The sequence below is a fragment of the Sciurus carolinensis genome, chromosome 3 (genome assembly GCF_902686445.1).
Source record: "Sciurus carolinensis chromosome 3, mSciCar1.2, whole genome shotgun sequence".
NCBI lineage: Eukaryota > Metazoa > Chordata > Mammalia > Rodentia > Sciuridae > Sciurus > Sciurus carolinensis.
In genome coordinates, this window is record NC_062215.1 from 173,689,986 (window position 1) to 173,712,458 (window position 22,473).

At 45.7% G+C, this 22,473-nt stretch overlaps 1 protein-coding gene across 1 annotated transcript in view; it reads right to left on the bottom strand.

The window, feature by feature from the left end:
- Positions 1-22,473, bottom strand: part of Dner (delta/notch like EGF repeat containing) — a 301,332-nt gene that overhangs the window by 4,221 nt on the left and 274,638 nt on the right. The window contains exons 11-12 of the mRNA XM_047547772.1: positions 14,933-15,064; positions 3,425-3,671 (exon numbers count right to left, since the gene is read on the bottom strand). Of these exons, the coding sequence (XP_047403728.1) occupies positions 3,425-3,671; positions 14,933-15,064 (379 nt within the window). The remainder of the gene's footprint in view (positions 1-3,424; positions 3,672-14,932; positions 15,065-22,473) is intronic.

Sequence of the window (22,473 nt, forward strand, 5' to 3'; positions counted from 1 at the left end):
CTCCGCCCTCGCCCCATGAGGGGTCACACATCAGGCACTGTTCTGAGCGCTTGCTCAGCATGGAATCCCATGTCTCATTTTCACTGATCAGCCTTCTCATCCCATCTCCACAACCCTGTGAGGTGAGCACAGACCATCTGTCCCATTTCACAGATGAGGAAATGGAAGCTCGGGCTAACCTCAAGGTCACAGCCCTTGTGGGAGGTAGAGCTACCCAGCCTGGGTTCTGAACACTTCCTTGCAGCCTTCATGCACGTGAGCGACCTTGAACTACAGCTCTCACTTTTGCTGCTCCTGACAAGAGCCCACGTGTTTAAAGGCATCTGCCACAGATCAGCAAACCTGTTTTGATCCTCGCTTCCCCACAAACTGCGTGCGACCCTGCGTACCCTGCACTACCTTGCTGAGCTCAGATTCTCTTCACATATACAGGGAGCTGAAGAAACACACGTCCTGGGATTCCTGTCAACTCCTGAAATTGTGGGTGAGAGCAGAGGCAGTGTCTGGCCCATGGGAAGCTCTCAGGCAATGCTGGCCACCACAGAGGCACTAACAGAGGGCTCAGCACCAGCAGAACAGTAACCCTGACGCCTCAAACGTGGACTCTGGTGACAAGACCTGCATGACGATTTCTCTAAAGAAACAGAAGATACTGCTACCAGTTATAAAGCAGGTCAGAGTGTCCGTTCCTCTTGTTCAGAGTCCCTGAAAGTCAGAAGCTAAAGTCATACAGCAAAGAATGGCAGGTAGACCTCATTTTGAGAAAGGCTGAAATCCGAAGGCTTGGAGCTCTTTGGGGGAGAGTGAGCATGTCCTTTTGCAGTTCTCCTTTTTCTGTGATCAGACACTTCTAGCAGACAGAACAGTAAGCAGTCAGCCACTGAGACATGACCTCAGGGTCAGAATGTGGAGCGTCATGGCCCTGGTCCTGCTGCTTAGCTGCAAACCCTGTCTTGCTGGGTGTGAGCAAAGCAGCAGTGGGACAGATGGCTTTTGGTATGAGAGAGAGAGAGAGAGAGAGAGAGAGAGAGAGAGAGAGAGAGAGAAAGAGAGAGAGTTTCTTATGACATCAGAATCACCAGGCACACCCACAATATCTCGTGAGTGTCACTCTCGTGAGTGACCCACGCAGAATGTGTCTCGTGGGGCCTCTGGGCTGCAAGCACTTCGATCCACTCTCACCTCCAGGCTGGTGGCAGGAGACATCTCATGAAATGGACATTAGCCACACGCTACTGCTGGAAACTAGGGAGCCAGTAACATCAAAGGAGCTGAGTTTCTGCCAAGGAGAGAGCAAAGAAGCCCAAGGAGCCAGACACCCAGCCATGACCTCTACCCAGGCAGACTGTTGAAATGCTGTTGTAGCTGCGGAAAGGTTTAGCAGAGCTTTCCTAAATTCCAGATACTTGGGAAAGTATTATTTTAATGTTGATAGTTTCATCTGCGGTCATGGGTGCATGTGGGAGCATGCTGGTTAGAAACCATGACTTAAGCATTTTTGATAAAAATTAACAGCATACAAGAACTGGGTTCTATACATGCTTTCAAGTCTATTTTTTCCTATAACAGTGTTCAGTTAATCATCATCCCAGTGGGTTATACAGGCAATAGGTCCCAATGCCTCCATCTTTAACTATTCTGGGGCTGAAATGCACTACTCCTCCATGGCAGCCCTGAAGGATTTTAGTTGCATGTGCCTCTGGGACTGGAGGGAATCTGATTTCTTGGGTGTCCTAACACATCAGATAGAGCAGCCATGGATTCCAAGCCCCTCCGGGAACAGAGAGGAAAGAGAAGACTCTTGAACAGCGAGGGAACATGTCAATTCTCCCTTCCTTTCTGCATTCTCTGCTTCTGGTTAGTGATACCGCAAATACATGCCAGAGGTCACGTACGGAGCTGGCGACCTGAGACGAATCTACCTCTCAAACAGCTCGAGGCGCCTTCCACCTGCCCTGGACTAAGATCATGCATTCATTTCAGACCTTAGATTCTAGCAAGGTTCACTATGTGCCAGGACTTGTGGGAGACGTAGAAATAAAAGCCACAGGAAAGACTTGAATAAACAGTCAAGGTGGGGCTTGCATGGGGTTGATCCAGCACTTTCTGGAAGCTACACTGCCTGAGTTGGCCCTGAGAGGAAGGGGCCCAGGTGAGCAGCCATGCAGGGCCTGAGTTGGTTGCATAAATAAGTTCAGGTGCAACCCCAGTGAGGCACCTGGGCAGATGCTCCTTGATGCCCACGTTCTCTCCTACTGGCTCCTCTCCCTAGAATCAGGTTCTGCCTTTGGCTTCTATTGAAGCAAAAAGATCACTATAAGGCTTAGGCCTGGGATTTGGGTTTTTCTTTTGGAGAAGGCAAATTCTCTGAACCTCTTAGCTGCTATGACATTCAGATAGAATTTGGATCTGCTTGTGTCTTGACCAGTCTCGACACGCAACATCCCAACAAAGGTCATATGGCTAACTACTCCCCTGAGCCAGACTCTTAAGACACCCCATTCGGCCCAATGTCTAGTACAGCTGGACCTTCTGAACTGTGTGTTTCAAATTGTTCCATCAGTTAACAGAAAAGATGGCTCACTTCAACAACTAATATTATGATTCATTTTGAAATAAACATTCTTTGCAAAAATCAGTAAAGTGTTAGCTTATTTTTAGCATCATATAGTAGATTTGGAGATGTAAATATAGTATTCTCTGTTTATATATCCTTTAATATTTATAATTTAATGTGACTGCCACAGTTTTCTCTCTATAGATGAGGGAACTGATTTGTGGAAGGTTAAATGATATGTCTGGAACATGGAGTCATGGAATGGAGTCGTTAATGCCATACTTGAGGCACCTGAACTAAGTTCCTCCTAAGACACGTTACTAACTCCTCATCTCCCACAGACTAGGAGGCTGCGTTATACAATATAAGGCTAAATGCAGAATGATAGCTGTTTATCCTTATTTTTGTGGGCCCTTAAATCAAAGGGAATCATTTATATCCATGTTGACTATTTTAAGAGCAACATAAAGGCATTCCAGAAAGAAATCATCAAAAAAACGGTCCAATGCACAGCGATTAAAAATAAGATATTTATAGTCACAGACCAACACAGTTAAATTGAATGGAAGCATTCAAAGCTAGAGGCCAGTGAAGAAGGGTTTGCTCATGAAGTGGTCTTAGATGTGCCCCCGGCACCATGTTGACGTGTGTTTTACTCTTTAAAACCCTCTCTCTGGAGCTGGGCATACAGCTCAGTTGGTAGAGTGCTTGCCTGGCATGCACAAGGCCCTGGGTTCAATCCCCAGCACCGCAAACAAACAAAACAAAACAAAAAGCCCTCCCTCCCTCTATGCACTTGTAGTCCTGTGCACAGCACCGGGACAGCGCCGGGGCGGCAGCTCCCTCGCTGCCTGGCTGCCTGCTCACCTGGCGTGCCGGATGGAGGCGATGGCATTGCTGAAGTCGCTGTCAATGCTGCGGCAGTTGTAGAACTCCTCGTAGGCCGGCCGGGAAGAGCCCTGGTACTCGATGCGGCTGATCCGGCAAATCCCCACGATCAGGATGATCAGCATCAGCACGAAGGCGACGCAGAGGGCGCCGATGATGATGTAGAGGGAGCGCCGGGGCATGTTGGTGAGGCTCTCGGCCATGTGCCCGGACTTCCACTGGAGGTCTGTGGGCGGAGCAGCGGAGGTGGGTGAGCCACACCCATGGGCGGGGCCTTCCCACCCAGGCCCCACCCAGGCATCCTAGCTTAACTTTGCAGGAAGGCTGCTTTCTGTGGACAATCCAGACCAAGGGCTAAGACTGCATAGAGACCTCTTCTAAGTCGTGAGGAAAAGCAGGAATACACCACAGACACATAGGCAAAGGATATAAAGAGGAAATCACCAAACAAATGTTTAGTTATTCTCAAAAATGCAATTCCCTGGCTGGGAGCCCTGGTGCACACCTGAAATCCCAGTGACTCGGGAGGCCAAGGCAGGAAGATCTCAAGTTCAAACCCAGTCTCAGCAACTCAGTGAGACTCTAAACAACTCAGCAAGTCCCTGTCTCTATAAAATAGTAAAAAGGGCTGGGGATGTGGCTTAGAGGTTTACAGCCCGGGGTTCAACCCCTGGTAAAAAACAAAAAACAAACAACAGAAAAAAAAAACAGCAATTCCCCTTCTAGCTCCAAATATCATTTAAAAATCATGAAGACGATAGGTGATGAGGGCACAGAAATGCAGACTGCAAACTGCCCTGTAATCCTTCTTGGACTCAATGACATACTTTAACCCAGATATCCCCACTTCAGAATTTATGCTGCAGAAATACCCCTGGAAATGCACAAAGCCCTACGTGCAAGAACACTTATCTTAGCACCACAAATTTTAAATGTTAAGTTGTCAACATTCAGAAAAATGCTCAGAAAATAAGCACGCATGTAATCACCACTCAGAGTTGAAAGATGTTAACATTTGACCATTTTTGCTTTTGATTTCTATATTTTTTTTGAAAAACAAAATGTTACAGATATCACTAGAGGTCCCCCACACTTGCACTCCCTCTCCCCCTGCCCACCCCACAAGTGGGAAACAACCTGAATACTCAACTAGAGGTGAGATGGAAAGAGTTCAGTAAACAGCAGAAGAGGAAAGAATGTCCCCAGGCAGGACCACTCGCAGAGTGTGATAACGGGCAATGACGCTGAGTGAAAAGGGAAACATGCACCTCGCTGTGGACTAAGCGCCTCCACAACACCTCCCTGAGCCGTAACCCCCAGATGATGGGCAATCCTCTCTACCCTTTCGGCAGAGAGGAGGTCCAGGAAGCTGGCACCCCTCTGGGGTGAGTGCCGTGGAGACAGAAATGGAGGTCTTAGTCACTGCACAGTGACCGCTGGAAAGCCTGACAACAGAGATTTTTAATTTCTTTCTTATTCTTCTCCGTCTTTTCCAGCCTTTTAAAGGAGAATAGTGTATTCCTTTAACCATCAAAAACCCATAAGCAATGAGCTATGGGTAGGAATGCTCGCAAGATCGTCTCCCAGCAAAACAGGAAAGAATGTGTTCCTTGGGAACACACCCACCTTGCTTTCAGTCCCAACCCCAAAATCAATTGACCTCCCCGAGCCCCATTTTCTTCATTTGTAAGATGAAAATAACAATGCAGATCACGCTGGCCTGCTGTGAGCATAGGTTAGAAAACACATTTAAAAAAAAGGCATATGGTATGTGAAGTCCAAGGAGGAGAAGCAGCCAGCACGCTGGAAGGGGAAGGACAGAAGGTGTGCTGTCTTCCATTGTAGGTGTTCAGAGCTGAGGACAATCGGGCATTACCCTGTGTGCTTCCTCCAAGTTCCAAACTGTACCAACAGGTGGAAATGGAAGGACAGGATGGATTTGCTGTGGTTGGCACTGGTTGTCAAACCAGTCCCCGTTTACAGACTGCACACGAGTAGAAACTCCAGCTTAGGCGAATAGGATTTGAAAGGAAGCTGTGCACATTAGAAAGAGCTGGGTATGACCAAAGAGAAGCTGAGCTCCCATGGGAAACCAGAGGGCAACTCTGTTTTATTCACATTGTCCCCACTGTCACCACCCTGCATGGTGTCTGGATATGGAATGCACAGAAGGATGGGAACAAGAGTGGACATGCCTTCCTGTGAAATCCTCAGGACTCCTCTTCACTGTTCTGTTTTCAGTGAGAGTATTGGTGGCCTTTAGACCCACCCCCTCATCCTAACTACATCTTCTTGACCTTGAGAAGTTGCAGCCTGAGGAATTATTCAGGAGGACACCTGAACACAAGGCCAGGCCTGCAGACCCATTTCCTAGAAACTTAACAGGAAAATGAGCCATGTACCTGTGTTGGATGCTTCTAGAGAGTTTGAGAAGAGGATGTATGAAGTGGCTTCTGACTTTGCATCCAGATCCTCTGATTTCTGAATATTTTACTGAGACCTGTGAGGCCCTGGTTTTGCCATTCAAGTCTGCCGGCCAAGCCCAGACAGTTCCAGGAGCTTAGGAAGACTAAATGGCCATTAGCACATTTGCTGCTCCATCTGAGCCAACTCACACACAGGCAAACCGGGGAACATAAATCACAGCAAGTAAATAGCCTTGATGGAAGGGAGAAGGTGTTCTGTAAGACCAGAACCAAGGCTCAAGCCCTAAATCGGCAGCCCTTTCATTTGGCAATACCTGGTGTACAGGAGACAGCTCATTTTTCTGGCTGAGAATGTAAGCGTGATTCACTTGGTTTCCAAGTGTTATAACATTCCCTAAAAAATTCTGCCGCAGGCTGCAGTCCAAAGCTCGCTGGAGTATAACATGCATTTAGCGTCAACGCGAGGGCGGCTAGTACAGTTTCTACTCCAAGGTAGAGTGCCCAGATCTGGTCACTAGGGAGGACATAGGACCCTTGATGAGTTCCTAGGGCCTACGTGTATGCTTGGTGTAACACCTTACACATTGTGTTGATTGTGTAAACACAGTGCGTGCACAAGCACATGGCCACTGCTGCAGAAGCAGCACCTTGCTGGATCACGTGCTCCACACAGTGCTGTGTTCCAGGTCTGCCGAGCTGCCTGCACTGTTTGCATTTCTCTCCATCTGCTCCATTTCCCAAATCTCTGTGTTCCAAGCTATTTGGATTTGGGGGGGGAGGGGAAAGTTTATCAAAATTTCTTCTAAAGCCTCTGCATTGTCCCTTCCCTGTCCTCTTCTTTAAAGCCAGATTCCACTCTAAAACTTCCATCTAAAACTTTTCTGATGGGAATGAAGGTGGTGCTCTGCAGGCTAATCGGTTTAGTAGCCAGTATGTGGAAAAAATCCAATATTTGGTCCAAGAGGCAGCACATTTATCTGCACCAGCTGGCCGCAAATGCCATCTCCCAAACCAGGTGCCATCCTCGCAAGTCATCACTTTGCTGCATCCCAGGAGTCCCATCGCATGAGTCATTTACTATGCTGGCTGCCACCCAGTGCCCGGAAGGCTCCTGAACCAGAATGTGCAGAATAGGATGATCTCATGGGCCCCAGCAGGTGCGTGACCAAGAACACGCACACATAAGCTGTGTGGGGAAAAACGTAGCGCTCGGGAGCCTGAGGGATCCTTTGCATATTTGTTCAAACTAAACTTGTTTGAGATGTTGTGCTTCTCCGAGTGCTTTCGCATTTCACATTTCAGTTGGCTGCCAACACCTGTAGCTGGGTCGAGGCTACGCTCCGAGAAGCTGCTGGAGGTGAATCAGGCAGTCAGCAGCAAGCTGAGTAAGACTGCCTCTGCTGATGACCTCCACTCCACCAAACAGCCTTCCGCTGACTTGTCTATCTAGTCTAGAGACGTTCCCCAGGTCTGCGCTTTTACTTTACCTTGGCGAAGGTTGGTAGGCAAGTTCGTTGACCACCTATGTTATTTTTAAAAGAGTGAAAGTGAATGAGGGTGTTTTGTGATGAGTCACTTTGTAGATCAATATTTTTTGAGATATTTAACTGCCCTGAACAACTGCAAGGGTGGATTTCAAATTCCATTAGGTTTTCCACACCTAAAGGCTATCCGTACAATCAAGTAAAGGAGAATGAAAAAGCACAAAGTAGCAACCCTTTTTTGTTTTCAGAAGAGGAATGCACAGAAAAGGGAAGGGAAGGACTAGATTTTCTCCTTCATAGAGATTCATTCACCAAACACGCACAAATTAGGAATGGGCCAGGGATGGGAGCAAGGGAGGCAGGGCAGTGGGGTCTTAGGACACCAGACTTTTGAGGGATGCAGAGATCCATCAAATGATCACCAAATAAATGTACACCTGGGCTGAGTCAGGGAGGGATGAGCTATGCAGAGGTACAGGAGAGGACAAGGCGCGCTCATCTGATTTAGCATCAAGAGAGTCTGCACCAGGGGCATCCAGTTGGCTGGGCCCTGAGGGTGACTGGGCGCCATCCAGGGATGGGGAAGAAAAGTGAAGGCGATCCCAGGCAGAGCACCAGATAACCCCAGGCCCAGGGCGGGGAGCAGAGCAGAGCAGGGGAGAGGCCTGGAAGGACATGGCTTCTGGAGGGACTGAGGCCGAGGGACGCACAGAAGGAGGACATGCTTCCTGGAGGGGAAGGGGCCCCCAGAAGCCCTGCAGGCCACAGGGTGGCCTTTGGTCTTCGGTGATTGCAGGAGTTTAACAGGCTTGGTGCAGGCAGGGAGGGAGGGTCTGAGGGTTCAGATTTGTACTCTGAAAGGATCCTTCTGACTGCAGAGGACCGGGTGTGAGGGGCAGGTGCAGGAGCCCTTCTGGGGCAGAGCTGGCGGCTTGGCCTGGGGAGGTGGGAATGAGTCAGGAGTGGCTGAATGGGAGGCTGTGTGGGAGGCGGAGTGAACTACACAAGAGAAGCAGCACCAAGCCCTGGTGTCCTGGCTTGTGTCGCAGAGACTAGGCACTGTGGCCTGACAGGGAGCAGGGCCAGCTGTGAGGGAGGTCCTGAGTTCTGCCTTGTAGATAAGGAACTGGAGATGCCTTCAAGACACCCGGGTGGTGATGCCAGACGGTGGTGTTGGGCTGTTTCGGTCGCCATGTTGGTTAACAGATGACCTTTATCGACTTCAGTGTGTGCAGAATACTATTCTAAGCGTTTGAGGTGTCGACTCATTTATTCCTCCTACAGAGCTAAGAGGTAGCCAGCATTACTAGCTGCATTTTACTCAGGAAGTGACTGAGATTCTAGGGGGAGGTAACTTACCCAGGGTTACTCACAGAGTAAGTGGTAGAACCTGGGTTTAAACCCAGGTGATTCAATTCTAAAGCTTCACTCCTCAATCAATAGCAGTGTTTTCCAAACTAAAGATTGTAGAAATCAATGTATTGGGATCAAACCTGCCTTTGTCAAAAATCGGTAGACTGTATGAACACTGATTAATTTCTGGGTTCTCTATTCTATGCCAAGAACACAGAAAAGATAAGAAAGTATCTTTAATAAATGGTGCTGGTAAAATTGGGTATATATATATATGTACATATATACCCATACAGATATATATACACATATATGTACACATACATATGTCCATATGAATGTGTGTATATATGTGTATTGCAGAAGACTAAAACTAGATCCTTGCTTCTCACCTTACACAGAAATCAACTCAAATGTATCAAAGACCTAAGTGTGAAACCTGAAACTATGAAATTGCTACATGAAAACACAGGGAACCCCTTCATGGCATTGGTGTGACAATGCTTATTGAGGTTGGACCCCAGAGGCACAAGCAACAAAAGTAGACAAATGGTTAATTTGTATCAAACCAAGAAGCTTCTGCACAGAAAAGGAAATAACAGAATTAAGAGACAATCTGCAGAATGGGAGGAAATATTTGCAAACTGCTCATCCAACATGAGAGTAATATCCAGAATACACAAGGAGCTCAAAAAGCTGAAACACACACACACACACACACACACACACACACACACACACGCACCAAATAAACCAATTAAAGAACAGGCTAAAGAACGAAGTAGACACTTCTCAAAAGGAGACGTTCAAATGGCTAACAGTATATGAAAAAATGCTCAGGCCCTCCACTCGTCCAGGAAACGCAACCACGAGAGCTCCTCTTACCTAGTTGGCATGGCCATCGCCAAAAGGACAAAAAGGACAAGCTGGTGAGGAGGCAAAGGAGGGCAAACCTTAACACAGTGCAGTGGAATGAAAGTCAGTGCAGCCGCCATGGAAAACTGTGCAGGGTGTCCCAAAAACTCAAACCGGAACTACCATAAGACCCACCAGTTCCACTACCTGGGATGTAGCCAAAGGAGATGAAATCATGGTAGGAAAACGACACTTGCATTTCTGTGTTTATTGCAACACTGTTCACAATCGCTGAATTTGGAATCAACCTCAAAGCCCATTAGTGGATGAACAGGTAAAGGAAATGTGCTCTGTATGCACCGTGGAATATTATTAAGCCATAAAGGAAAATGAAACTATAATTTGCGGCAATTGGAGGTCGTTGCGTTGAGAGAAATAAGCCAGACACAGAGAGACAAACGCCACGTGTGCTTGCTCATCTGTGGAGGCTAGGAAGTCACTCTCACGAGAGTGGAGTGGAATAGTGACCATTAGAGACTGGGGAGGACCGGGGAAGGAGGGACGGAAAGAAGTTCAATAAAGGGCAACCAGAAACGAGAGGACCGATTAGTTCTGCTTCCTCTACGTGGCAGAGTTGGGTGACCGCTGGCTAAAAGCCTATGACACATTTCAAAATGCCTAGAAAAGGAAAAATTCCCAACACATAAAATGATTAATGTTTGAGGAGATGGAAAGGCTTATCATCCTGATTTGATGATTATGCATTCATACATGTGCTGAATCAGCATAATGCACCCCATAAAAATGAACAAATTTTATGTCTCACCGTTTTTCCTTTAGAAGACCACCTCAGAGTGTGACACACTTGTTACATTTGTGTTAGTCTGTGTGTAATATCTAGGATCGAGATGCAAAATACATTTCTGTCTGTGGTTTGCAGTCAAAAGGCCTGAAGAACATTTCCTGGTGTCATGTTGTCCCGACTAATGGTTCAGACAGAGAGGAAGGAGAGATTCTCCTCATGGGATATGTATCTACTTCAGAATGAAAAGTCAAAGTCATGGGCTGGGGATATAGCTTAGTTGGTAGAGTGCATCCCTGGCAGGCACAACACTCTGGGTTCAATCCTCAGCACCACCAAAACAAAGGTCAAAGTCTAATTAAATCACCAATATATCTTCCTATACAATGCCTATTATCCTTAAAACATTCTACACTTACAGAAAATTCATACCTATTAATTCAAAAGCATCTACAATATCAATATTCCATCAGGGATAGGGAAAATTCATTTTAAGCAGGCACCTGAAGGCTCCTGGTTGTTAAAGGGAATGAAGGCAGCTTATATGAAGGCAATCATTCACTGAACACCTACTACGTGCCAGGCATTTCACTCTATCATCTACATTTATCACCAGTCTTTGACGCCTGGTGAGTGAGTTCCCGAACTGGGATTTGAAACCAGTTCCACTCACAGAGCTGAGTTCTCAGCCACAGCGCGCCTTCTCCCACATCAGCCACCTTCATTCCCTGAGAAGTAGGTAGGGATGCATTCCTGCTGGTCAAAGTACTTAATAAAATAATCATGAATTAAATGGGGTTTGCAAGTCGCTCTTGGGTCCTAAATTTCTGTTGCGCATAAAATCGCTCAGTCTAAGGCATTTGGTTATAGTAACCCAAACAGACTAAGACAGATGCATTTATAAAATGTTCATTCCGGTATGCTAGAAGGATCATCTGCCTAAATAAATTATGAAATAAATTATGGAGCCTCAACAAAATGGAACTGTCATGTGGCATTAACAATGTGATAAATCTGCGTGACCCAACACAGATGAACCTTCAAGATACATTATTAAAAACAAATGCCAGAGGCGGAGAGGTGCACAGAAACCCTCATCATCTGGGAGGAAATGGAGACGCTCATCGCCCGACCACCTCTGCAAGGATACGTCATGAACGGCCAGCAGTTGTTACCTTCAGGAGTGAGGTGGCATCTGGGTGGGGGAGGTTAGAGTTGCATCCTAGTTTACATAAGAGGGACAACCAGAGAACCGAAGGACCCAACCTAGTCACATAACCAGGGCCTCCTCGTAACATCACCTCCTGGAGGTCTTGGGCTGTCATTAGATGCCATCTGATAGAGGGGAAGATGCCCAAGAGTGCATCTGTACTTCTTCTCTGGCCAGGAGTGCATTTCCCTTCCCTGGGGCCTGGAAGCACCTATGCAAAGCTGCCCAGTGACACCCTGATTGGCCCTCCCGTACCTCCTGAAGGCAGGTTCCTTTCACTTTCTTATAACCCAGGCCCCACCTTCAAGGCCTGCAATGAGGGGGCCCTTGATTACTGGGCACCAGTACGAGGGCACCATAATCCAAGGTGGTAACCCACTTGTCTATTTTTTAACCACAGAATAGTATTAATTCAATGGTTTATCCATAGACTCAACCGTTCAATGTACAGAACTAGCCGACCCCCATTCATCCAGGGTGACTGGCATAAATTAACGTCAGTGCCAACACAGATGATTCAAAACACTTTCACTATGTAAAGAGGTATTGGATTTTTTTTAGACCTTGGTTCTAAGAATGCATATTTCCCTTTTCACTAATGCCCAAAGAAAAAACACTGTGATCAGTCCCAAGTTGATTAAAACAAGTGGTGGAGAATCAAAACTTTGCCAGGGTTGCTGTTAATTTCTGGAACAAATGCCTCGGAGCAACCCTGAGTCGTTGGACCCCTCCATTAGGATGGTCCTGGATCCTTTCTCTTGTTGCATTTGATAACTGCAGAGTCTGCTAGGTGTCTGCTTCTGTTCTAATTGGGGACCAAATAAAAACTCCAAAGGGGAAAATTTCTAAGAAACACTCATTACTTGTGCAAACACTGGGCACAGGAGGTAACTGGGGAGCAGCAAAAATGGTATTCATTTGCATTTAAATCCTACTGGGGGTTCAGACTGTCTAGTGGTGTTTAACGATAAAGCTGATTCACCTCCACATGTAGAGCCCTCCCGGAGGCGTCTGTTGTCAGTATATGCACATAACTCTAGGTATTTGTGAGTATTCCATGTTGTTTTCTGAACCTTTCTTTCTTTTTTGCATGTGACAGTAAACATTCTGTGGTGTTCCATGCAGAAAAAGGTAGAAGGAAGGCTCTGCCTTGTCATTTGTGCTTCCTGGCATGCTGTGACATTGTTTTGGGGATGAAGCCTATAACACTAGAGCTGGAAGTGTGAACATTAACCATGTCATGGAGTCCCTCATTTTATGGAAGAAGACAGTGAGCTCCAGAGAGATGAAGTGACCTCACATGATCTTGGGGTTGGGTAGGCCGCAGGAGAGGCAGGCCTGGAACCCAGCTCCCTGGCAGCGAGAGCAGCATCCATTCCATTCAGATTCTCACCTTCAATGGGTGTGGTCACATTTATGCACATACTTGTCAAAATGATTAGGACAATGATGTGATGGGTAAAAATGATTCCAAATAATCTCTAAATAGGATCATTTTCAAGAACAAGTGGCAGGAAAGAGAGGCTGTTGATGGAGTGGTGTGGTAGGCAGAATAATGGTGCCCCAAGATGTCCATACCCTAATCCCCAGAATCCTTGAATATGTCACCTTGTATGGCTAAAGGGATTCTGTAGATTGATTAAATTGAGGATCCTGAGATAGGGATGGTGTCCTGGATTATCTGGGTAGGCCCAGCATAACCACAAGTGAGAAAGTAAGGTTCCGAGGGGTCAATTTGTTTGCCCAGGTCACATGGCCAGAACAGGATGGAGCTGGACTTTGAAGCCAACAGTCCTCTTTCCTGTTCCATCTTTGTACATCTTTTACCTATATTGTCATCACTAAAAGGACGTAAAATTTAGATATTTTTTCTACACCTGTATAAAATTTTCTTCAGATATTTTTTGAGGATATCCTGCATGTTCTTGACTTTGCTCATTCTACTTTCATATGTTAAAAATACTCTACCCCAAGGCACAAAATTTTTCACTTCATAGAATTATCAAAATTTAGAATGAAAACTGGCAGATAAGTAAACTCAGCACCACTAGATGCAGTCACACCGTAAGAACCAAGGCCCTGAACCAAGCCTAAAACCCTTTCCAACAGATTGCACTAGACTCAACTTCCGTGTCTTATACCAAATTGCAGCTGTTAGCATTTTTACCATTGGAATTCTGTGTTTTCACACGGGAGTGTTTCTTACCCATCTTTAGCAAGGAAAGCTAAGATCCTCTGCATAGGAACATCTGGGAAGATTCCCTGTTCCTTCTCATGCTGTGAACCATGAGGAAAGACAGAGTAAGCAGAGGAGGGGTCAAGTAACACATTTGTTACTGGTCAGGTTGGTGTTAGAGGTTAAGAGAGTTTCCTAGAACTGGACACCTCCTGCCCCGACATTCAGAATTCAACAACCTGCTGCAGCCACGGGCAGTACTGGACCACCGGCGAGGGGCCTGAGCTTGTAACCCTGCAGTGCGAAGGAGCAGAGGCTCCAGACAGGTAGCTCTCAGACAGCGGGGCTAAGGGTGCTTATTTGCCTCCTTCCAAACTCACGCTGCTGACAAGTTATTATTATCCGTCAAGGAGCAAAAGCAGGAGAGAGGGCCCAGGAAGGCGAGCTAATGCAACGTTCCCCCAGGAGAAGCACCTGGAACAGGAAGGATGCATCCCCCAACCAGCATGGTTGGATTTTGTCCACTGCAGAGGATCAAACTCCCCTGATCCAGAGAAGAAGAAAATACCTTTCAACGTTGGATTCAGTTATCTAAAATAACTGAAAATGTTCTCATTTTTGCCTCCATGCTGGTTCATCTTGTTTAAATATCTCAAACCTTGATCCCGACATTTTCACACTCCTGCTAGTTCACCCACCACACCACACGTGGCTTGAAGCAGGCCCCAGTGCTTTTAAACTTGTAAGGCCGTCCTCTGGGCAACCGATGGAACCTAATACTTTCAAAGACACTTCTTGAAGACATAAGTGCAAAGTGAATTTACATTCTGTGTTGCTTCTTAAGTTTTTCAACACAGAGACTCTATTTTTTTGATATGATTCTAATGCTTCTCTGTTAAGCACATTTTTGGCTGCCTGAGTAGCAGTGAACTCTGGATGACATCTGAAAATTCTCATCCTGATGGGAAGGCTGGATGGGACTCAGGAGGGAGTGAGGACAGCATAACACGGGGGGCAAAGGCATGAGGCTGGGATCGGCATTCACCGGTCACTCAGGGTAACTCATCCCCTGGGCCTTGCTGCTCATGGGTGACACGGGGACTTTCTGGTCCCAGTTGGTATTCTCTTGCTGAAGGAAAAGACAAGAGTAAATACCAGCAGTCAGGCTGCAGAAAACTTACGGATTTCACAGTTGGCTCCCACCCAGCCGTGAGGGCAGTGGCAGGTATAGCCATTGGGCTGGTCCAGGCAGGTTCCAGCGTGATGGCAAGGGTTGCTGTCACATTCGTTTATGTCAATGTCACACTCTTCACCTAGGGAGATAAGGAAAAGTAGTGAAAAACTAGTTGCACTCACAGCTTCCAAGACTTCCCAGGCAAAACGGAGACCTGCGGCTAACCATGACCTCCAGCAGCAGAGCCCAACCTGCTATTTGTATAAACCCTCAAAAATTCCAGACAAGGGATCTTTTATTTAAGCAAAACTAAAAGAGAAAAAATATTAGCACTGGTGAGAAGAATCTCTCCTTTATTCCATTAACTAGTTAACAGAAGCTGATTCCCAAGTCTGAATAAACCCTTCAAGGTTGATCAGAAAAGCAAACTTAGGTTCCCGAATTTGTTAAAGAAGTCTATTTTATTTTGGATTTTTAGCAGCTGAATCTTATTTATTTTTCCAAGACCCCAGAAAGCCAAAAACTCACTGTTTATGATAATTCTGTAGCCAAGTGTTTGCATGTGTAGACTGGACATTCACTCTTTCTGGACACAGCTGTGTGCCTAGCCTGAGTCAATTAATAAAATCTCCTCTACTTTCCAGATCCCTGGAGGACATGCAGATTGGAGAGCAGCCTGGAGGACATGCAGATTGGAGAGCAGCAGGTCCAGCTCAGGACAGACAGTCATGGAGCTGGGGGTGAGCTCAGCTCTCACATTGACTTTCTGAGAAATGGCAGCTCACCGGAAGCTGCCGTCCCCTCCAGTCTGTCCTTCCCCATACAGAAGAATGCAGCTTCAAACTCCTGACCCTGACGAGATCCAGCCTTCCCAGGCGGCCTTAAAGGCTTCAGAGAAACAGTATAAAGTTACAAACCATGACCCAGGGACACTGTCACTCTAAGCCAAACATAAACTTGTAGGAAAGAGCTTGTTACCAAAGTGATATGAACAAAGCCACCTTTAAGTGATGTTACAGCCATCGTGATGAGCCCAGACACATCGAATATGTTCTCATGTGTAAAGGCCTCTCATCAGAACTGAAAGGGACACTTCAAATTGAGACAGTCTCTCCTAAAAGTTTGAAAATGAGAAAAGGAAATTTGCAAAATAAGCCCTCATTTGCTTAAATGCAGAAAGGGATGAAAAATGAGAGTCCACCATTTCTATAGTCTATATAGAGATTAAGAAGAGCAAAATCAAATATTTTGTCCATTTTTGAAAGCCAATATTTCAGTATATTCAGGTAATTACTTCCAGGGTTATTTAACGTTATATTGCTTTTCTATCTGCTATTGGTTTACTTTGCACTTGGAAGACTACTGTATGTCATGCACAGAGGCTTTTAGAGGGAGAATCTCACACTAAAATATTTCACATCTGTTTCATCTCACAGTCTTTATGTACCTGGCATCTGACTATTTCATTTTTAAAGTAAAATCTGTCGAATGAAATATTTGCTATGTCTTGGTCATACTAGTGTGATTATAATTTGGCAGTGTCTAAATGAATTTGTTTCTTGCAATAAATACAGTCATTTACTTCAATAGAAAGGACGTGAAATGGATTGCTTCTTGCTAACCTATTTCAAAGGTTGTCTTTGTATTAATAGGATAATGGCCCTGAGTGGAAAAGGACAGGGACTAAACTGTTACAAATGGCTTTGCAGGGTAGACTAGTCGAAGAGTCACATAAACAAGAATGTGCTAGAAATGCTGAAGGACAAAACCAAAGACCTTGATGGATGAATCCATCAGGACAACATCCCAGCCACTTAGGAAGACAAGATAATCGAGGCATTTATTAAAGATGGCTTTCTTTAGCTGGAAATCTGAACACTGCAGATTCTTAAATGAGATGCCCTGTTACCTGCACAGCAAGAGCCCCAGAGGTGGCCTGACTCCCCCTACCTCAATAGGCTGGCAAAAACTCAAAAGTCCCCCTCTGCCCCATCAAGTCCACTGCAACGTCATACCCAGCTGATTCCCTAAACTCAGCAGCTGTGCAGCTGTGGGCTGGGTCTGTCCAGCCCGCTCTGGTCCAGAGCTCCTCCACAGAGGTGAGGGCCAAATTCAGAGCAGTCAGATTGGACCTGGATCACTAAGGGGCTCCAACATAGGCAGAAGTCCAAGATCCCTAAAATGGTCTGTCCTTGGGAACCATCAGATTGGAAAGAGTTGATACAAAATGAAGAGGATGGGGGAAAATATCACCAAAGATCTGCAAACCATGATCCTAAGAATTGGGGTCCAGAGAGAGTGTGGGACTGATGTCATGCTGCTTCGCTCTGCCCTGGTGTTCTTGGAGCTGTACTTGGGATGAACAAGATAACCACATAATCTTCACTCAGACAGGTCAGCAGGCAGTCACTGATGCGTGTGCCGCTGTGTGCCTCCACCTGTCCCCCAGTGGCCTGGTCAGCAGATGGCTCTCCTGCCCTCCGAGCTGAATCACTTCCCCTGGCTCTCAGCCTGGGGCCTTCACTGTGTCCTGTAGTGGAATCCAGATGATGGGGAGCACAGGAGGGAGATGGGGTGACTGGTCGTGGGGCCACCAAGAGGGTTTCCAACCGGGAGACCCTGTGGAGGACCACTGCTCTCCACTGCTCTCCACCACAGTGACTGTGCTTCTTGCCATCAGCTGACACAAAACGCTCCAAGGCTTCTTATGAATTATGGGAAACAAGTATGACTTCACTTACATTTCCGCGTATTTAAGAGCATTAAGTTTTTATGTGCATTTCAACACCCTGAAATTCTAGTACTAATTTGCATTTCAGCTTATTTTATTAGAAGAGTTCTTAGTGCTAGGTATGTTGTTTCCTTACTAATAGCTAACTCAATAAACCTTCAAGCCTCTGCTGGCCTGAGCCAGTTGACTTTTTAGCTGACTTACTCTTTTTTTTTTTTTTTTAATTGAGTTAGAAAAATATCAGTTGCTCTTAAATCACTATGATTCTTAAGTAACATTTGTGAAAAGAGTTACCAAATTATTTTGTTTTAAGATACTGGGGCTGAAACCCAGGGACACTTTACCACCAAGCTATATTCCGAGTCCTTTTTTATTTTTTTACTTGAAGACAGGGTCTCACTAAGCACTAAGTTAATGAGGGCCTTGCTAAATTGCTGAGGCTGGCCTCAAACTTGGAATCCTCCTGCCTCAGCCTCCTGAGTTGCTGGAAATACAGGTATGTACCACCGCTCCTGATGCCAAATGAAATTTCTATTTGCCTAGGACTGGCAACCAGGGTTTGAGCTCTAAATGGGCTATAATTTCTTTTTAATCTACTGCTTTCTAAGGGGCAATATTCATAGTAGGTATCTTTGGTAGCACTTATGCAAGTCTACAAGAGTCCTAATTAATTCCATAGGCCTTCTCCAGAAAAATTAGGAAATGCAAAACAGAACAAAACAAATCCAGTCACTATTGCTAGAAATCCTTGGGCTAACAGAATCCACCCTGGATGATATTGATGACCATCATCCTAAAGTCTCATCTTACACATCGACTGCCCCTGTACCAGGCATGGAAGTGGATACCTCCACTCTGATCCCCTCATACTTCATGATAATTTTATTCCAGATGATATATCTAAAAAATTATCTGGAACTTTTTCTATCGAGATGGAGTAACCAGACCCTGTCCTGTCCTCCCACTATAAACAACTAGACAACTGGATTGAAATACATGAAAAATAAAACCGTGTTTAAGAGTTGGACGTCAGCTGCAGGGAAGGAAACAAAGCAGCTGAGCTCCACACTCAGCCTGGATCTCTGCCTGGGGCCAATTTAGAACACAACGGTCTCATTGAATTGAGGAGACAAAGACTGGAGTTTGTGGAGGCCAAGGTAATTTGTAGGGAAGACCAAATACAGAAGATAGAGCCACTCAGACAAAGAGTACCAGAAATATGCTGTGTCCCTTGGGTTCCATGCTGAATACTGTGTGTGAGATGGAACTCTAGGAGTCTGGCAGACAAAATGGAAGATGAGCAGTTTCCAAACTCAGAGAGGATTGGAAAGTATTCAAAATCTCACAGTTCATTGGCCACCCACTGCATCAATGAAGCCACAAAAGTTCACTTCTTAGCATGAGGGCAAAACTGTCCTAAGAGTAAAGGCTATACTGGAATTACCTCCCCAGAATGTAAAATAAACCTTGAAAGGATCCACCAGACTGGCAAATAACTTACCTGCCACAGAGAAAGATCAGCACTTTAAAAAAAAAAAAAAAAAGACAACCAAATTGCTTCACCCAACAATTAACCCACAAGGACCAGCATCCAAACAACTTTGGGGGAAAAAAATAGAACTAAAAAAGGAATAAAGTCCTAGAAAACATTCTGCCCAATTTTAATAGCTACATAGCTACAATAGCTTTTATGTAACCAGGCTGAGTAGCATTGGCAGAGGAATAGTCATACAAGTCAACGAAAAAAATGGAGAACACTAAATCGACCCCCATAAAAATGGCCAACTGGTTTTTGACCAAGGTTCAAAAGCAATTAAATGAAGAAAAAGCAGTCTTTTCAACAAATAATGCTTCAGAAAATGTTCTCTAGGCGAAGAAAAGAAAAGTGAACCTCCGGTTAGAAAATCCCAGGAAAGGACATATCTGTGGAAAAAGAAGGTAAGTGTTAACAAATGCTGTGGGGACGTGCTGACCTTAGTAGCAGAGTGAGTAGCACTGGTCAGACTCTATGAGAACAAGCTGGACACCAGCTAACAATTTTGAGACCGCTACATGTGTGCGCTGGAACTGACCAATTGAGTAAATGGTTATTTGAGGGCAGGAGCCAGGACTGTTGCCATTCAGTGGGAATTGACCCCTAAGCAAGGGAGACAGCTGGAATGATCCACGTGGGGATGGAACAGAGTTGGAGACATCGCTGTGAACTCATGCTTGGCTTCCCGTAGGTACAGGGGGCTCTGGGTGCAGCATTCATAGATGTGCATATTGTGCAGGTTAGCATACCCAACAGTCCTCCTTGCTCCATCAGCTGAGAGGACCTGAAAGTAATGACACCCCAGCAGTGGTGAGCATCTTAGTACCCCGATCTTTATTTCTCAAATCATTCTCTAATAAGGAATCCAGGAACCTTGGAGAAGTGGGTAATTCTCTAGGACTGGAGCAGGAAAAACACAGGATAAGACTGGAGCAACTTGAGGTCTAGAAAGTACATATTAAAAAAAAACAACGATAATTCAGGAGACTGAGACAGAAGGATCGCCTGTTCAAAGCCAGCTTCAGCAATTTAGTGAGGCCCTAAGCAAATCAGCAAGACCCTGTCTCAAAATAAAAAAGGACTGGTGATGTGGCTCAGTGGTTAAGTGCCCCCAGGTTCAATCCCTAGTACTGAAAAGAAAAAAAAGAAGAAAAAAATTGAAGAAACAAAAGACAGCAACAATGCCCACCCTGCATAATGGGGTTATGTCAAAGGAACACTGGAGCCAACTGAAAGAGCTCCGAATGGCCAAAGCAGGAATATTTTGAGCAACAAAACATTTAAAAGTATTAAATTGTAACCCAAAGTATAAAATAAACACCCATGAGCACCCCATTAATATAAATAAATGACTGAATAAACAAACAAATGAAGGAGCAAAAACAAATCTCTCACAAAGAAGAATTCTGAAGAGTTTCTGCAGCTGCTCCATCCTCAGAGAGGGGAACACAAGCCACCCCTGCCCAGATTAGGGGTGGGCTACACAGAGTGACTTCCCTCCAAAGAGGAAAGTAAGGAAAGGAGGGAAAGGGACGCTAGGGTGGGGAACCCTGATCAACACAGCCTCAGGAGGTGATTGGGGTCCACAGTGAGGATTGCAAGTCACATTGAGGGTACGCGGCCTTTATAATGTGACAGGGTCAGGAAATGGATGGAAGATCAGAGAGCACTGACCCAAGTGGCTATCAGGTGTCAAAATAAGCACATGAAAAGATGCTCAGCATCATTCATCATCACAGAAATTCAAGTTAAAACCACAATGAGCAATGACGACACGCCTGTCAGAATGGCAAAGCCTTGGGGACCAGGTGAACCCAAGTCAAGAGCTGGAAGCAGGAAGGACTTAGCCCAGGAGAAGATCCTTATGGTGGGAACAGGGGTTCCAGGATTAGAGGGGATTATTTTCAATCAGAAGTCCAAGATCAGCAAGAAAAAAAAAATGTCCTCCACACAGCACATCCCAGGGTTTGCCTGCCGACCTGAGACTGAAGGGTCTGGACCCAAAGGAGAGAGTCCCTTTAATTAAATTACAATCGTTTGCTTAATTCATCCCATTATGTCAATATGGGAGCTCTCAAACACTAACTAGTGACAAAGTATAAGTTCTGTTAAACCCTGAGTACAATAAAAAATTATTTGGTTCCAAGGCAGCAACCTCTAAGAACAGAGGCTACTACATTTCTTATGTTGAAGAAGTTAATATTTTATCAACCTCTCCCATGGAACAATAGTTCTCAGGGTACAAAAGATTTTTTCTTAAAGGAGAAAAATGGTTCTATGACCTAATATATTCAGAAAATAAACGAAGGTGAATAAGACTCTTGACTGAGATTGCTGAGAGCCCTCAGAATGTGAGCATCCTTTAGGAATTTCCATGTGGCATATACCACATCTCAAACTTATTTGGACACAGAACCTTTTTTCCATGGCGCATCTCCTGGGACCAGTGTTCTGTAAAACACATTAGCAGCACAATTCCCCAAACTACTTCTGCAGCTATTCTGTGGTCTTCTGCAAGCTGGAAACTTCCCAGGGCTGAATAGATTGGCATTTGTTGCTTCCAAAGACCAGGCGGAGTGCTGTCTGAACCTACTTCAGTGAATCCTTCTGCTCCCTATGATCAGAGTGGGCCTGCTGGCTGAGTGCACATGGGTGCAGCGGAGGCCGGGGTGGAGGGTGAGCAGAGGTGACCGGAAGGTAGGAGACGGGAAAAAAACATTACTGAGAGCAGCCTGGTGAGGTGTCTTCCAGACCCTGCAGGCAGAGCACCCAGGACAAAGATGGAAAGGCTAGATGGGACCAGATCTCTCAGGCCTTAATGATCAGCACAAGGACTTTGAACTTACCCTTAAAGGACAATAAAATGCCAATAGCAGTGGCCAGATTAGATGACATTTTGTATGGTCTCTGCATCCACAAGGGAAAGCTAGAATGATCGACATGGTGATAGAATAGATCTAGATACGTTGCTATGATGTAGAAACGGGTTGGGATTGGTGAACAGCTGTGGGGCTGTCGAGGGCTGCCTGCAGCACAGGCGGCCTGGGGCCGATGCTGCCAAGGGGAGGCGTTTGGAGTCCTTGGCAGCTGGATGCACGTCGACAGGAAGAAGAGGTGTCAGGACGACCCCCAGTTTCTTGCCAGCACGGTCTGGTGCAGTAGTATCAACATTTGATAAACTAGCAAATATTTAAAGAAGAAAGAAGAGAATCTATCATCTGAGGTGTTTGAGATACCCCAGAGTGTGCTGAGCAGGCAATTGGGGATCTGCTAAAGATTCCAG